This window comes from Malania oleifera, chromosome 12 (assembly GCF_029873635.1).
Source record: "Malania oleifera isolate guangnan ecotype guangnan chromosome 12, ASM2987363v1, whole genome shotgun sequence".
In the NCBI taxonomy this organism is placed as follows: domain Eukaryota; kingdom Viridiplantae; phylum Streptophyta; class Magnoliopsida; order Santalales; family Ximeniaceae; genus Malania; species Malania oleifera.
This window is the reverse complement of record NC_080428.1, coordinates 42,803,051-42,820,634: the sequence shown is the minus strand read 5'-3', so window position 1 is coordinate 42,820,634 and position 17,584 is coordinate 42,803,051. Positions and strand designations below refer to the sequence as shown.

At 33.6% G+C, this 17,584-nt stretch overlaps 1 protein-coding gene across 1 annotated transcript; it reads left to right on the top strand.

The window, feature by feature from the left end:
- Positions 1 to 13,702: 13,702 nt before the first annotated feature.
- Positions 13,703 to 16,602, top strand: LOC131144645 (bidirectional sugar transporter SWEET2a-like). The gene is made up of 6 exons (XM_058093414.1): positions 13,703 to 14,001; positions 14,902 to 14,938; positions 15,350 to 15,566; positions 15,684 to 15,842; positions 15,952 to 16,071; positions 16,323 to 16,602. The coding sequence occupies exons 1-6, from the start codon at positions 13,941 to 13,943 to the stop codon at positions 16,434 to 16,436; spliced, it is 708 nt and encodes a 235-aa protein (XP_057949397.1). The 5' UTR covers positions 13,703 to 13,940; the 3' UTR covers positions 16,437 to 16,602.
- Positions 16,603 to 17,584: the final 982 nt, after the last annotated feature.

The window sequence follows — 17,584 nt, the reverse complement described above, 5'->3', positions numbered from 1 at the left end:
TGAAAACGTTTTTGAATTGAATTTCACTGTTTTCTTTAATTGTTTTTTTTTTTTTTTTGTTATTTCAAAAATCTACAAAATGTGGAAAAAATATTAAAAAATCAAAAAAATAGAAAAGTCAAGAAAAATATTTTGAGACTTGTAAATCTATTTTTAACACCATTTGAGTTCCAAAAACCTCCTAAACTAGTATTTTCGTACTTAGAAAAACCCTATAAGATTTCCAAAATTTGGGTGTGTATTTTGTAAAGTAATTTCTCGATTTTTATCCCTATGATTTTAACGAGAGGGTATGAGCTTTCTGACTTCACGTACCTTTAGTTTTGAAGGAATATATATTATGTATATTTTTGTGATTAATTTCTTTACTTGTATATTTTGTAAATTCACATATATAAGGAGTAACATAAAAGGCTTTTTAAATTTACTTTGGTATAATTTCCTAATTAATTAGGTACCGTTCGTAAGAATAGGCGCGTAGGGGGTGCTTGTACCTTCCCCTCGCATAACCGAACTCCCGATCTTGGTTTTGGTAACGCAGATAAATTCTACCCTTAATTGGGTAGTAATCAAGTATTCTAACCACACTAAAAGGTGGCGACTCTAATATTCCTATTTTTTCCTAAAAATGTAAAATAAATTTTCATTTCGCCAATCTCGGGGTACACGCGCTACGGGATGTCGCAACATATATGTTATTCAGGCTTTGTAATATGAAGAATGAGGTTATAATTATTGTGGATCTGCATGTGTAAATATAGAACTCTGGTATATTTTGTTGAGGTTATTTTATAATTTTCGCTGCGTGAATGGTATCAGAGACGTGTGTCGGTCTCATAACGTTCTAGCCCCACGTGGCGGGTCCAGGGCATTATAGTTGGTATCAGAGCATAACGGTATTGTGGACTTTAGGAGGATTAATACCAGAGTATAGGTTTGAGTTGAATAAGGGTAGGAATTGGTAGATTAGGTTGTTGACAGGAGTTGAGTTTGTTTCATAGCTTGGAGACAGAAATCCCTTGACGGACTTCTGTGATTTTTTGAATCAGTTGACGATTTCAGAAAACGACGAAAAATTCATCGATGGTGATGTTTCCGAGCGAAGGAACTGAAATTTGGAATTTGAATTTGAAGGTTAATATGATTGCAAATAATTGGATGTCAGATGCTAATAGCAGATATGGACATTAAAATGATTGCTTGTTATATAATTATGTCAAATATATTAAGATGTGGAGATTCTAAACTGCCTCTAGGCAAAGGCGCAGATGAAGTGAAATGGGAGCTTCCAGTGGGGATGAGATCGAAACCTCTCAACCGTTATGAGGCATAACTCATCAGGTTAGTGAAGAAATGAGACGGGATTTCAGGGGAACAAGTTATCCACCAGTGCACCAGGGTTGTTCTAAAGACCCGAAAAATTAAAATGATCAAAATAAATAGAAAATAATAATAATAATAATAAATAAAATAATAAATGAACAGATAAAAGGAATAGTATGAAAATAATAATAATAATAATAAATTAAATTAAATTAATTATTATTAATTAATTAATTATTATTTAATTGAATTAATAAATTAACTAAACGATATGTAATTGAATTAATTAAATTAAGTAATTATATATATATATATATATATATATATATATATATATAAAAGTATAACCCTCTTGAAGCATCTAAGCTTCAGGAGATGGGTGGATTTGAAAAAAAAAAAAACAGAGTTTCCCCCCTCACCCCCCCCCCCCCTGAGATTCTGCTGCGTGCCACGCTCACCTCCGTCTCCGTATCTCTCTCTCTCTCTCTCAATTTCTCAACGAATTCGCAGCGAATTGGGAAATGGAAGGTTTCGTTGGATTCCTGGTTCCGCTGTCGACATTTCTACTGGAGCAGATTTGTCGTGGGAACAGCTTAGGCACTACTTCTGAGAAAAGGTATTTTTTTTTTTCCATTTTTTCAATTTCTCTTTAAATATGCTATTAAATTGACGATTGGGCACCACCACGTGGTCCTAGTCGTGATTGTCGTCATTTTGACATAAGTAAAGTTCCAATTGGGGTTTTCTAGGCCCCACTCCAAAGCGAGAGTAAAATTTGGGAAATTTGGTAATTTGGCTATATTTAATGGTATATTTATTTATTTAGAATTTATGGGTATAGGAAATATTAAAATAATATTTTATTCAAGATTAATTACATAGAACTAGAAATTTTGATTCAGGGTCCGGGTGAGCGCCGCAGGTATTTTTCCGGAGTCCCTGTCAGCATAGTTTAAGAAACCAGGTAAGGGAAAAAATATATATTAAATCAGAATTTTTATGAATTTAATAGAAAATGAATTGTGTTATATATACGTGTATATGTTTCGGTATGGGCTTACAATGCCAACAATTTAAATTATGTTTTTCAGAGTTTAGGGCTGCTTATTAGATACATATATGCGAAAATGAACTGATGAAAGTGAGAAATATTTTGAGGATAATTATGTAAGAAATGAAAGGTATTTTGGGTATATAAACATTAAATATTGGTTGGCTTATTTTATAGGCAATGTATGAATTTTATTGCTAAATTGTGTGGCATAAGTAAATGTAAATTCTGTGCAAATATATGTTAAATGTATGAGACATAGGTTAAGTAAGTAATGCATTGAAAATAAAATATGATATGAATTATGTTGTTTGAGTGTGTCAACCATGTAAACAACTGAAAGATGTTGGGTAGAACAGCTGAAAGATGTTGAGTAAATGTATGACAGCTGAAAGATGCTGGGTAAATGTATGACAACTGAAAAATGCTGGGTAAAACAGCAAAAAAGATGTTGGGTAAAATAGTTGAACGATGCTGAGTATGTAATGAAATGAAATGAAAATGGAAATGAATGGAACGAAAATGAAATGTGAAATGTGAACAATGTAAAATGGGAAAGAATCATTTAAAGTGAAATGAAATGGAATGTTAAAGTTATGAACATGAACATATGTGAATGGTTGAGTAATGACATAAACAACAATGTATTATGATATTAGAAGTATCTATGCTTGTAGAACATGTCACGATTGGGCAGGGTGTACTCTTCGCCTGAGGACTTACTGAGAAAAGCGAGTGTACTAGTAACTTCAGATGTAGCGGTAGTTGTATAACGTACTAGGGCAAAGGGAACCTACTTGTATGGACGGATAGATTTCCCTATCCTTAGGGCCTTTGTCAGTAAGCTATTGTTGAACTGTGTGAGTATGAGATCAATTTATCACTTGAGGGCTTACTGAGTAAGGTGAGTGCCCTGGTGTGCTTGAGTTGTGACCTTTGGGTTGCCTAGGTATCGGAGCAGAGGGGTGCTACTTGTATAGGCGGGTAATCACCCTTATCATCGGGTAATCTCGTGGGTTAAATCTTTTACATGTGTTTGATTAGGAACAAAGAATGATTTCAAAAATTGTGTTAACGATTTTTAAATGTTAAATATTATGTTGTTATATACCTCATGTTAGCCACACGCTGTGTTTAATATATGATTTCTTCCCTTACTGAAATATATCTTACCCGAATGTGAATTCATCTTTTTCAGGATTTCTTCGAGATCGAGCTTTCAGAGCTTGAGGTTTTTATAGAATTATTGGGAATTAGAAAAAGAAAAGGGTATATTTCTATGTTAACTTTGGAGAATGTAAATATTTAAGTTTTATGTCTTTATGTTTTAAGGCTGTTGAGTAAGGAATGATTGTGAAAATACTGAATTGTTTTGGGAGTTATGTAGATTTATGGAAATGCAGGTGATTGATGATTTATTATGGATTATAGTTAAAATTAGTAAACTCTGGTATTATGTTATATGGAGATTATGTTTATGTTTTCCGCTACGTATATTATGAACTATGAACTATTAGGATTTTATTAGGTATAACGTATCGGACCCAGGTTTAAGGGTTCAGGGCGTTACATTATGGAATCAGAGCAATGTCGAGCCGGAAGTGTGATTAATTTCACATCGCCTGGACATGGAAATGTTAGAATATTAGGTTAGAGATGATTTATACTAGAGTATATGAATTAGTTAGGATGAGTATGTTAGATGGATAGGTTAGGTTAGGTGTTGAGAAGCAGGTATGGTGTAGGAAAGTATAGGATTTTGTCTTATAGCTTGGAGGCAAAAATCCCTTGGCGAACTTCTGTGATTTTCTGATTCAGTCGACAGTTTCAGAAAACCATGGTAAATCCATCGATGGTGATGTTTCTTAGCCGTGGGATTGGTTCTTATATGGAGAACTTGGATGTGTATTGAATTTAAAGTATATAATTGTGTTGTTGGAATTATGGTGTGGGATATGGTAAATCGTAGAATTATGGAAATGAAAGATCGGGTAACAAATTTCAAGGACGAAATTTCTTAAGGAGGGGAGAATGTAAAGATTCGAAAAATTAAAATGATTAAAATAATTAGAAAAAAAGAATAATAAATAAAATAATAAATGAACAGATAAAAGGAATAGTATGAAAATAATAATAATAATAATAATAATAATTAAATTAAATTAAATTAAATTAATTATTATTTAATTGAATTAATAAATTAACTAAATGATATTTAGTTGAATTAATTAAATTAAGTAATTAACTAAGTAATGTTAATCATTAGTTAAATTACATAACATAACATATTAATATATATTAATATAATATAATATATTATTATAATATTATATATATATATATATATATAAGTATAACAGATGGGTGGATTTAAAAAAAAAAAAAAACAGAGTTTGACTCCGCACCCCCCCCCCCTGAGATTCTGCTGCGTGCCATGCTGGCCTCCGTCTCCGTCTCTCTCTCAATTTCTCGATGGATTTGCAGCGGATCGGGAAACGGAAGGAGCCATTGGATTTCTGATTCCGTTGCTGACATATCTACTAGAGCAGATTTGTCGTGGGGACGGCTTAAGCACTACTCCTGGGGAAAGGTATTTTTTCCCTATTTTTCCAATTTCTCTTTAAATATGCTATTAAATCGACAATCGGGTACCACCACGTGGTCCTAGTTGCGATTGTCGTCATTTTGACATAAGTAAAGTTCCAATTGGGGTTTTCTAAACCCCACTTCAAAGCGAAAGGTAAATTTGAGAAATTTGGTAATTTGTCTATATTTAAGGGTATATTTATTTATTTAAAATTTATGAGTTTAGGAAATATTAAAATAATATTTTATTCAGGATTAATTACATGGAACTATAAATTTTGATTCAAGGTCTGAGTGAGCGCCGTAGGAATTTTTCCGGAGTCCCTGTCGGCGTAGTTTAAGAAACTAGGTAAGAGGAAAAATATATATTAAATTAAAATTTTTATGAATTTAATGGAAAATGAATTGTGTTATATATACGTGTATATGTTTCATTATGAGCTTAAAATGCCAATTATTTAAATTATGTTTTTCCAAGTTTAGGGTTGCTTATTAGATACGTATATGCGAAAATGAACTGATGAAAGTGAGAAATATTTTCAGGATAATTATGTAAGAAATGAAAAGTATTTTCGGTATATAAACGTTAAATGTTGGTTGACTTATTTTACAGGCAACGTGTGAATTTTATTACTAAATTGTATGGTATGAGTAAATGTAAATTCTGTGCAAATATATGTTAAATGTATGAGACATACGTTAAGTAATGCATTGAAAATAAAATATGATATGAACTATGTTATTTGTGTGTGTCAACCATGTAAACAGCTGAAAAATGTTGGGTAAATGTATGACAACTGAAAAATGTTGGGTAAAACAGCTGAAAGATGCTGAGTATGTAATGAAATGAAATGAAAATGGAAATGAATGAAATGAAAATGAAATGTGAAATGTGAACAATGTAAAATGGGAAAGTGTCACTTAAAGTGAAATGAAATTGAATGTTAAAGTTATGAACATGAACATATGTGAATAGTTGAGTAATGACATAAAGAACAATGTATTATGATATTAGAAGTATTTATGCTTGTAGAACATGTCACGATTGGGCAAGGCATACTCTTTGCTTGAGGACTTGCTGAGAAAGGCGAGTGCGCTAGTAACTTCAGATGTAGTAGTAGCTGCATAATGTATTAGGATAGAGGAAACCTACTTATATGGGCGGGTAGATTTCCCTATCCTTAGGGAATTTGCCGGTAAGCTATTGTTGAACTGTGTGAGTACGAGATCAATTTATCACTTGAGGGCTTACTAAGTAAGGTGAGTGCCCTAGTATGCTTGAGTTGTGACCTTTGGGTTGCCTAGGTATCAAAGTATAGAGATGCTACTTGTATGGGCGGGTAATCACCCCTATCATCGGGTAATCTCGTGGGTTAAATCTTTTGCATGTGTTTGATTAGGAATAGAGAATGATTTCAAAAATTGTGTTAACGATTTTTAAATGTTAAATATTATGTTGTTATATACCTCATGTTAGTCATACACTGTGTTTAATATATGGTTTCTTCCCTTACTGAGATGTGTCTCACTCGAATATGAATTCATCTTTTTCAGGATTTCTTCGAGATCAAGCTTTAAGAGCTCGAGGTTTTTATAGTATTATTGGGAATTAGAAAAAGAAAAGGGTATATTTTTATGTTAATTTTGGGAAATGTAAATATTTAAGTTTTGTGTTTTTATGTTTTAAGGTTGTTGAGTAAGGAATGATTGTGAAAATACTGAATTGTTTTAGGAGTTATGTAGATTTATGGAAATACAGGTGATTGATGATTTATTATGGATTATAGTTAGAATTAGTAAACTCTGGTATTATGTTATATGGAGATTATGTTTATGTTTTCCACTGCGTATATTATGAACTATGCTATCAGGATTTTATTAGGCATAACGTACTGGACCCGGGTTTAAGGGTTTGGGGCGTTACAGTTGCACCATTGACCAATTTACTCGTACGAAACCCTCATCTTTTGAGAGCGGCACTGACCCGATTAAGGATGATATGTGGACACAAAAGATGGAAAAGATACTGGCGGTATTGAACTGCACAGAGGAGTAGAAGGTTCTTTTCGCCACTTTCAAATTGGGCGATGAAGCTGAATGGTGGTGGCATGCAATGAAGCTATTGGAGGAACAACGAGCGGTATGTAGTGACCAAAAGAATAATATTATCTTAATAATAAAGAGGAAGGAAAATGGAAACAAGAACAGAAGGAGGCCGTAGACTTCGTCAACGAACGCGAACATCGCACTTTGGAGATAATAATAATTACAATAATTTCAAGGAAATTGCCAAGCTTCGTCGATGAATACAGGGTTTCGTCGACGAAGGTCTTCAGGAATTCTGGGGCAACCTGAATTTTGTCGACGAATACAAGGATTCGTGAACGAATTTACTGAAGGATTTGTCGACGAAGTGATGTGTCTCGTCGACAAATCTGGCCCTATAAATAACTAAAAATTCGACTTTTATCGCATTTCAACACTCCTCTCTCTCTCCCACGGATCCTCTCCTTTTTCTCTTCGTTTCTGGGCTTATTCCTCGCTGGATCGAAGATCTGAAGCCACCATGACGTTCCTGACGGAGTTCTCTTCAAGTTTACTAGGACGTATCGTCGGTGGGATCAAGTTGGATTTCATCCCAAATTCAGGTTAAGGCCTTTTAGTCTATTTTTGGCCTTATGACAGTTATAGAAAAATGATGTAGGGGAAGAAATACTAATATTATGTTCTGAAAAATGTTGTTTTTAGGGTGTTGTGTAGGAGGCCCTGCGGGTGTTAGGCTAGTATACCATAGGGGCTTTTCAGTAGTCAGGTAAGGGAAATATGTTATGCTAGGAAGTTTTGAAATGTTATATAGTTTATTTAATTATGAAAATTATGTATTAAAGTATGGTGTGGCTTGTGAATAAGAATATATATTACGAAGATATGTTTTATGAATTTCAGTACCATGATTTTACGAATTTCAGTATCATGATTTTATGAATTTTAGTACTATGATTATACGAATCTCAGCACCATGATTATACAAATTTCAGTGTTATGATTATATAGTTCCCAGTATTATGACGTATGAGTTACAGTTTATGCAGCATCATGGTTATTATGGTTATTTCAGAATCATGGTTAATCAAATAGTTGTATATAGAAATACATTATATGGTATCAAACCCTATTGGACTATGCGGTTACAGAACACGGTACCATTGCCTACAGATATTATGTTACGTTATGAGTGCGACCACCTATTTAGATAATACGTGGTAGGTCGATCACCTAGGCCCTTAACGTGGTAGGCTCTCCATCACATATGGGTTGAGGTGGGCAGATCAGACCGATGGAGTATAGTGATTTATTCCTGGTTGGCCAATCAGGGTAAATCTCGCCTATGGGCCGCACAACCCTGTCATGAGGGATTAAATCATGACACACAGTGTCGACAGGGAAAATTCTCAGTTACTATTACATATATACAGGTTTATAGATTCAGGGGACATACCTATGTACACTAGAATTATTTTGAATAGCAATCTATAATGTTGTTATGTTAAGCAACATAGAAAATGTTGGGTATTTTATTACTTGTGTTGTACTTTCATTTTCAGTTATACATGATTATATGAAAACAAATTTTCATGATATTGTAGCTCATTTGCCACACCCTAGTAATAACATATTTCGTCTTACTGAGCGTTGGCTCATCTCATTGTTGAATTATTTTTCAGGTGATCCAGGTAGGCGAGCAAACCAGGCTCGCAGATAGAGGGGCTTCAGTAGTGCCCTGTCAGTGAAGTGAGTATAGTGGAGGATTTTTGGTATATCTCAGTATAGTTTAGGATATTTTAGGAATAGTGATATGTGTATATTTTGGAAATCATGTTAGCACTCTGGTATTGTATTGTATATAATTATATGTAGTTATGTTTATTTGATCCTACTTCTTACTGCTTAGGTTAATGATTGGGTTTAATATAATGTTATGGTGTCAGAGCATGTAGGATGTTATGTTATAAAAAAAAAAAATGGAAATTAAGCAGGTCGTTACATAGTATCTATAGCGATGACCTAGGGTCGCTTTAAGCAGGTCTTCTGTGACCGATATTTTCCCGCCACTACTAGAAATGCGAAGGCGGAAGAATTTTTCAGCTTGACTCAGGGGCGCCACACTGTTCAGCAGTATGCTGCTAAATTTCTAGAACTATCTCGTTTTGCACCTTCTGTGGTTCCATATGAATATCAGAAGGCGAGGTGGTTTGAAAGGGGCCTGAATAAGAGGATTCACGAGCATATGGCGTGTCTGCAGATTTAGGATTTCACGAAGTTGGTGGAGAAATCTACTATTGTAGAGTCAAGCTTGCAGAGAGGTACAGAGGCATCAGAACGAAGGAAAAGGGTTACGTCTCCTTGTTCCCAAACGAATTCCAGACAAGGGTCGTGGATAGGAGACAAAGATGCAGCAGGCCAGGGATCAGAAAGAAATGATCGGGGACGATAGGGCGATTCGTCACGCTCCCATTGCCCTAGGTGTAATCAGCAGCATTAGGGCGAATGCCGGAGTAGGAGTGTCGTATGCTATAGATGCAGCAAACAGGGTCACATAAATCGGGAATGTCAAGAACTTCCGAATAATGCACCAGCTCCGAATCAGAACCAAAGAAACAACCTGGTGCCTCACGGCGGCGGTGCCTTGGTGCGTGTCTATATATTGGTTACATCTGAGAAGGGAAACAATAAAGGCCCAGGTAATATGTTTATGTTAGTACGTGTGTTAATGTTGTTTGACTTTGCATGATTTGATGCTACATATGTTTGAATTGTTTGAAGTTTGTGAATGTGGTTAGTTAGCTTTTTGGTGTGTAAATGGGTGATTAATGAATTTCGAGGATGAAACTCTTTTAAGGAGGGGAGAATGTAACGACCCAAAAAATTTTAACTATTTAAAATAATAAGAAGGATAATAAGGGAAAATGGAAAATATAAGAAAAGGGAAAATAAATTGGAAAAGGAAATAAGTAGGAGCTCGTCGACGAACTGCAATTTTTTCGTCGACAAGGGTTTACCGAGAGATGGTTTTGAATACCTGAATTTCGTTGACGTGATCACGGTCTTGTCCATGAGTGGTGTTCTCAGGCTCGTCGACGAGACCTTACTTCTCCTTCACTTTCTTTCTCTAAGCCACAGCTCCTCTGCCTTCTCTCTTCGATTTCGGGCCAGATTTAGCTCGTTCGACGATCGGAAGCTACCCTGAGACTCTTGGAAAGATTCTCTACAATATAGGCGGAGCGGATTTTTGATTTGAGAAGTTTGGGAAACATCTCAAAATCAGGGTAAGTGAAATAATTCAAGGTTTTATCATTATTTTGAGGTATTTGGAGCCTAGGGTGTATTATATGGGTATTTTCTTAGATTTGAGGAATTTGAAATTTTTGGACTAAAGGGTCTCATTTTGTTGATTTTAGGTCGAATCCTGAGAAGCAGGTAAGGGAAAATATTTTATAATAACTTTTTAATAATTTTAAACGACTAATTTGAGTTATAATTTCTACACATTCAGGTATAATTTTCTAAAACATGCTGGTATTGAAAATACTGATTATATATATATATATATATATATATATTATATTGGAAAAAATCATGTGGTTGAAACCATTCTTGTTAATTAAATGATTGTGAGCATTGTGGAATGATGAATCATTGAGATTGCGAGCAATGTTTGGCTGTGATTTCTGCTTGATTGAATATACTAGTTGATTGCGAATACTGATGTTGTTTATACTGTGGTAGAACTATGGATGTGTTGAATGATTGGTTTAATGTTGACTTGTGTTGTGGTTCATGTAAATTGCGATATAGCGTTGGCAGTGGTATGAGGAGGTCGTTATATGGGCTTTTATATTGGGAGGTAAACATTGGCAGTGGTATGAGGAGGTTGTTTACCTATTTACCATGAACTGAGTGTTTGTTTTGTAACCTATATGGTTTGGTTAGTCCTATGTGGATCAGTCCTTTGTGGACATATATGTTGTGTGATTGGTTTGTCCTGTGTGGACCGTGTAATCTGTGTGATTGGTTAGTCCTATATGGACCAGTCCTATGTGGACATATATGCTGTGTGATTGGTTTGTCCTGTGTGGACCGTGTAATCTGTGTGATTGGTTAGTCCTGTGTGAACCAATCCTGTGTGGAAGTGGATGATGTGTGTGTTAGAGTCCTGTGTGGACGATTACATGATATGTGGATGTAGACCCTGTGTGGGTATGATTGAAGACTGTATGATTATCCTATGTGGATTGGTTGTGATGTGCATATATGTGTGGGGTTATGTGAAACGAATGTTGTTGGCTACGTGTGACTTTAATTAATTAAGTATTTAGGATAAAGTATATTACTCCACCCGAGAGCTTGCTAAGAAAGGCGAATACTCTGGTAATTAATTGTGGATACTAGAGTAGAGGGAAACCACTTGTATAGGCGGGTGACCTTTCCTATTCTCGGTGACTTTACCTAGATACATAACCCGAGGGCTTACTGAGAAGGTTAGTGCACTGGTGTTAGCACTAGAGTAAAGGGAATCTACTTGTATGATTATGAGCGTGATATTCTGGCTACTAGTGGATCATAAATGCGATTGTATGAATATTTTAATTATATATTAAACACTTCAGTCACACACTGTTATAAATTATTTCTTCCTTACTGAGAGGTGTCTCACCCCGTCGATGATTTAATCTTTTCAGGTTATCTAGGTGATCGAGCTTAGATAGCTCCAAGACGGGGTAGTTTTGTGAGTGGTACCAGAACGAATATGTTTTTAGTTTTTATGTTATATATACGTTATTTAGGTTTTGTAATATGAAGAACAAAGTTGTAATTATTGTGGATCTGCATGTGTAAATATAGAATTCTGGTATATTTTGTTGAGGTTATTTTATAATTTTCACTGCGTGAATGGTATCAGAGACGCGTGCCGGTCTCATAACATTTCAGGCCCCACGTGGCGGGTTTTGGGCGTTGCACGGGCGTTACAACACAAATCAAAGGTGGGAACATAAAAGGTGATAGAACTAAACATATTTCACTAAAGTTCTTTTACACTTTTGAACTTCTGAAGAAAGGAGATGTTGACATTTGCAAAATTTGTTCAAATGACAACTCAGCAGATCTATTCACAAAAGCATTGTCAACTTCAATTTTCAAGAAGCATGTACATAATATTGGAATGCGACAACTTAAGGACATTTCTTAATCGATTGTATTTTTTTAGGGAAAGTATGAGTATTGTACTCTTTTTGTTTCATTAAGGTTTTGACCCACAGGGTTTTCCTTAGCGATAGTTTTAACGAGGCATATTCATAGTGTATAGTCATCCAAAAGGAAGTGTTGTAAAATATGTATATTTATGTGGATGACTATTTAGATAATAGGTTACAACCTTTGGTATGCCCACATAATGGTTCATTAGGTGGTTAACCTTTGGGATCCCAATGTATTTGCCTATACAAGAACATGCTTTATAACAAAATGTGATAATAAGATGATTAGTAACATCTAACTCCTGAAAAACTAGACAGTTGAATTTCTATAGTTCTAAACTTTTTTGTATTCCTCTTTATTTTATTTACAACAATAAAAACTTTTTTTAAGTACTCCCAAACAGGGGCTTACCTTTTACTTTTAAAAATGAGTAGTTGAGGCAAAGAAGTGGAGCCAAACTCTCCTTTAATAACTAGAGCTATTGTTTACTTTCAAGAAAATTGCATTCTTAAGAATGTCTTCAACCTTCTTTCACATTGTCTAATGTTGAGACCTTATTGATTAAAGGTTAGGAAGCAACGTAACCTTTGAAATTTGTAACACATAAATATCTACAATAAACATAAATTTATATAATTTTAGTTGAATTTTTTCTATTAATATTTATATTGCTTTTAAAATATAAAATATTTTGCCTCAAAATGATTTATTATATTCGTACTTTCATTAATTTATTATTAGAAAATAAATATAGATATAGATATCTATATAATGTTAGTATATCCTCTTTTTTTAATGAAATGAAAGTTTGTTCTTTAAATCAAACATTAACTTTTAAAAAAAAAATTAAATGTAACGTTAACTAATTTTTGTTGAATCTACTTTATATATATACATTATAAAATTTTACCTTTTTAAAGAATACTTTTAAAAGATAAGAACATTTTTGTAAATAAAATGATTTATACTGTCCATACTTGTATATATAATATAAAAATTTAAGTCTTTTAGATATTGATTTTATAAAAATTTACTTCCAAAAATTAGTGTGTTTTTATCTAGAAATTGATTTACAATTGTGCTTTTAGAAGCTTTTAGTGTTTTTTTTTTTACTAAAAGATAAGAATATTTTTATGCACAAATGATTTACACTATTTTTATTTTCATATATAAATATAATTAGTTATTAAAATATGTAGAATATGAATTTAATTAGGTATATATTCCTTCATGTATGTTTCTCCACATGCCAAAATCAAAGAGGGTTCTTATGTATATCTAAAAAAAATGACATGGGTATCTGTGTATATTCCCAAGAATCTAACATAGTAAGAAATATATATATATATATATATATATATATATATATATATATATTTATTTATTTATATATGACAGCAACACCCCCAAAATATAGCGGAGGTGGAGGAGGGTGTAGCTTTTTTAAAATTAAAAAAAAAATTAATAAATAAAAAGGATGGCCCAAATCGCAGGTTTGAAAACCTCGTGGAAATTATGTGGTAATGTACAGCGCAAATTAAGAGATATATATATATATATATACAGACAATTAGACATACATAGAGAGAGAGAGAGAGAGAGAGAGAGAGAGAGTTCTTATTTGGGTTTTTGTAATTGTGTTCATTAATGTAGTTGTTGGTGTTTAAGAGGTGTGAAGAGAGATTGGCGTCGGTGTCTGCGACAGCGGAATAAAGATTGATTGATGAGTTCAGCTTGGTTATTTTCAACACATTCAGTTTGCAGCGATGCAGCTGGAGTTGCCGGTACCCATCTTCAACCTCTCCCTCCTTTTGTCTGAGGCTGCTTCAATCTTATTCTGTAAAAAATTGAATTCAACCCATGATTTATTTTTTATCAGATCCTCTAATTTCAACCCACTATTTACTTTTTATTTTTTTATTTTTGGTTCTTTCTTATCTTTACAATACCAAATTTCATCTTTTTGAGTTTCTGTTCCCTCCCTCTTTTTTATCTTTTTCTTTTTTTTTATTCTTTTCCTGAAGAAGTGCAATTTACTGGGGGAAACCTTTAGTTTGATTCAGTTAGTTGCTATAGGCTATAGATGTATTTGGTTCATTAAGCTTTCTAAATTGAAAGATGTAATCTGCCGTGTTTGGTTGCTGAGAAAATGGGGGAAATAGAAGTAAAGTTAAAATAACTTATAATGTGCCTCACATGTACGTTCCCCAAAAAAGTGGGCACAAGCGTGCCAATCCAACATGAAAAAAGAAGAAAAAATCTTTTGTTTCTTTCCTTCCATTGTTTCCTCGGCCACCGAATGGAGGATGAGTAACTCCACTTCAGAATCACTCATTTCCAAGATGAAAGCTGAATTTCATGGGTTTAGTCTATGACGCTGAAGAACTTAATTTGTTGGTGGGTGGGGGGGTCTTTGGTTTGGTACTGCAACTTGGTTTTTGTATGATGCTGTTTGTGTCTTTCATCTGTTTAGAGATTAGACAATTGATTACTGTGCTTGTTGAGCTTTGTTGATGGGTTGCTGTATATGGTCTGTTTCAGTTTAATAAAATTTACCCATTTCCAAAAAAATAAAAAAGAAAAAAACATGTAAGAATGAAGGATACTGCTGTTCATGTTTTTCAATAGGCGGCGGTGATGAACAAGACTGAATATCGTTCTAATACTAATGTTTTTAATTGCAGGTAACATCCTTGCTTTTGTGTTATTTCTGTCACCAATGTAAGTTCTTTAAAGATTTTATAGAAGTAGAACACTGAATCCAAATTCCTCACTGCTGCCTTTGGGAGCATAAATTTTGAGTCTTAGATTTGCAATTGATGGATTTAGAAAATTTTAATATAATTTAATGTCATATTTAGTCCAAATTCGCACCAAACCAAACCCAAAACTTCTCCTAAACATAGAGTACGGCATTTTCTTTAGGAAAATTACTATTATTCCACAGTGATTTGAGCTAACTTCCAATGCTGGCAAGTACCAAATCAAATTACTCGCCAAATGATCGCCATTTTGTGTCTTAAAACTACAAACTGTGAGCTGCATCAGATTTCTCTGGTAGTCTGAATCAACCAGGATTGGGAGCTTGCACCATGTCATTGAGCATATTTCCCCCTTTCCATCATCTTGCAGACCAACATTTAGGAGAATCATCAAAAACCAGTCGACGGAAGAGTTCTCGGGATTGCCCTACATATATGCTCTTTTGAACTGCTTGATATGCCTTTGGTATGGCATGCCCCTCGTGTCGCCTGGGATCATATTGGTTGCTACTGTCAACTCAATTGGGGCAGTTTTCCAGTTAATCTACATAAGCATCTTCATTGCATTTGCGGAGAAGGCAAAAAAGGTGAAAACACTTGCTCTCCCCAAAGCTAGCATAACTGCATAAAAATATTCGATTTCCCTTCTGTGAACTTAAGCTGTCAACAGGTTGACTCAATGGTGCCACCGTTGTCACATGTAGGTGAAGATGTCGGGCTTGTTGGCAGTGGTTTTCGGATTATTTGCAGCCATAGTAGTTGTGAGCATGAGACTGCTCGACCCTCACATGCGGCAAATATTTGTTGGGTATTTGAGCATGGCTTCCCTCGTGTCAATGTTTGCTTCTCCTCTATTTGTAATTGTGCGTTTCTCGGAAAACATTTGGTTCAACTCTGCATTCTTGCACTCCACAGCTTAGCTCATCAGTTCCTTACAATCTCAACATGTTTTACATTTTATTTGCATGCCAGAATCTGGTGATCCGAACCAAGAGTGTTGAATACATGCCATTTTACCTTTCCTTATCAACCTTCTTGATGAGCCTCTCCTTCTTTGCATATGGGATGCTGAAGTATGATCCTTTCATTTATGTAAGTATCCCACATGATCCATGAGTATAGTTCTTTTAGTAATTCCATATAATCATACAAAGAAGACCAAAAAAATAAAATTGTAGTGAGATCTGCAGTTCAAGTTTTCATCGACCTGTAAATGTGATTTCAGACATTAAATTTGGGTTTTGGACAAATTTTAATACAATTTTTTACTTACATCTCATTCAAATCCAACATCTCTTATGTTATGTAGTTTTCAATGGTGCTTTTGTTTGTCTGCATTTCAGGTCCCAAATGGAATAGGAACCATTCTTGGAGCTGTACAGTTGGCATTGTACACATATTTTAACAGTATTTCAGGAGACGACTCCAGAGAACCATTGATAGCGACTCTTGCATGAATATCTATTGCATTATTTGGTAAACTAAACCTATCAGTGCTATTATTTATTTAGTTTTTTATGTACTTGAGTTGCCAATTATCAATTCGGAAAAGGATATTGAGTGGAGGTTGTTTGTCTTGGTGTTTAAATACCTAATTGTTAAGTTCTTTTTTTATGTATTTTATTCACCAGAGTAAGTTTCTTTTATTTCATTATTTATATTTACTACTACTAGCAATGATAGATAAGTGAAGCATTGGAAGTATTTATTTAAATTGTTTTTAAAAATAATTAAAGTGTAATAATCTTTTTCGTCCTTTATAATTCAATTGAATGATTTCTATGTGGGCGATCTTTATTTTCCAACTCATTGTGTATTATTATACCCCATTAATTCATAATATCCCATTAGAAAATGTAGTTAAGCAATTGTAATTTTTTATACTTCAATATTTTTTTTTCATAAAATCTTGAGAAATGAGTACAAAAAAATTATAATTACTTACAAAAATTTAGTGCCCCATCTCCACGCTTTTTATGTCTTTTCACTTCCGGATCGTTTGAAGTTGAAGAAAGAAAAGAAAAGGAGGAAAACTAATTTTTGTTGCATTTTCTTCCTCAAATAAATATTAGTAAAAATAAAAATTTATTTTAATATGATTTAAAATAAAAAAATTAAATATTAATTATATACAAAATTAAGTTTTTATTTATTAATTATATATATTTATTTTCTTTCTCACTTTTCCTCATAACCAAACATAAAAATATGAATTCTTTAATATTTTTGTTTTCTTTTCACAGATACAAATGGGAGCTGAAGGTTCAATTTTAATATGAAAATTTTAAATTTTATATCCAAATGTTGCTATCAAATAATGTAAGAAGAATATTTATTAGAGTCTTAGGAGAGAGAGAGAGAGAACAAATGAATTAAAGAAAAGCTCATAACAATTTCAGGTTGTGCAAAAGGCAGGCATGCTTATCTTTACACATCACCCACTTCATTGTCATTATTATAAATTTGCTGACAATGCACGACAAAAAAAGGTTTAATAAAATTGGTCAACTGTTGATCAATGATCATGACCCTACATTTTATAAATTGATTAGTCTATTTTTTTTAGAGGAATAAAATATAATCCAAGATTATATTGATTTTTTTA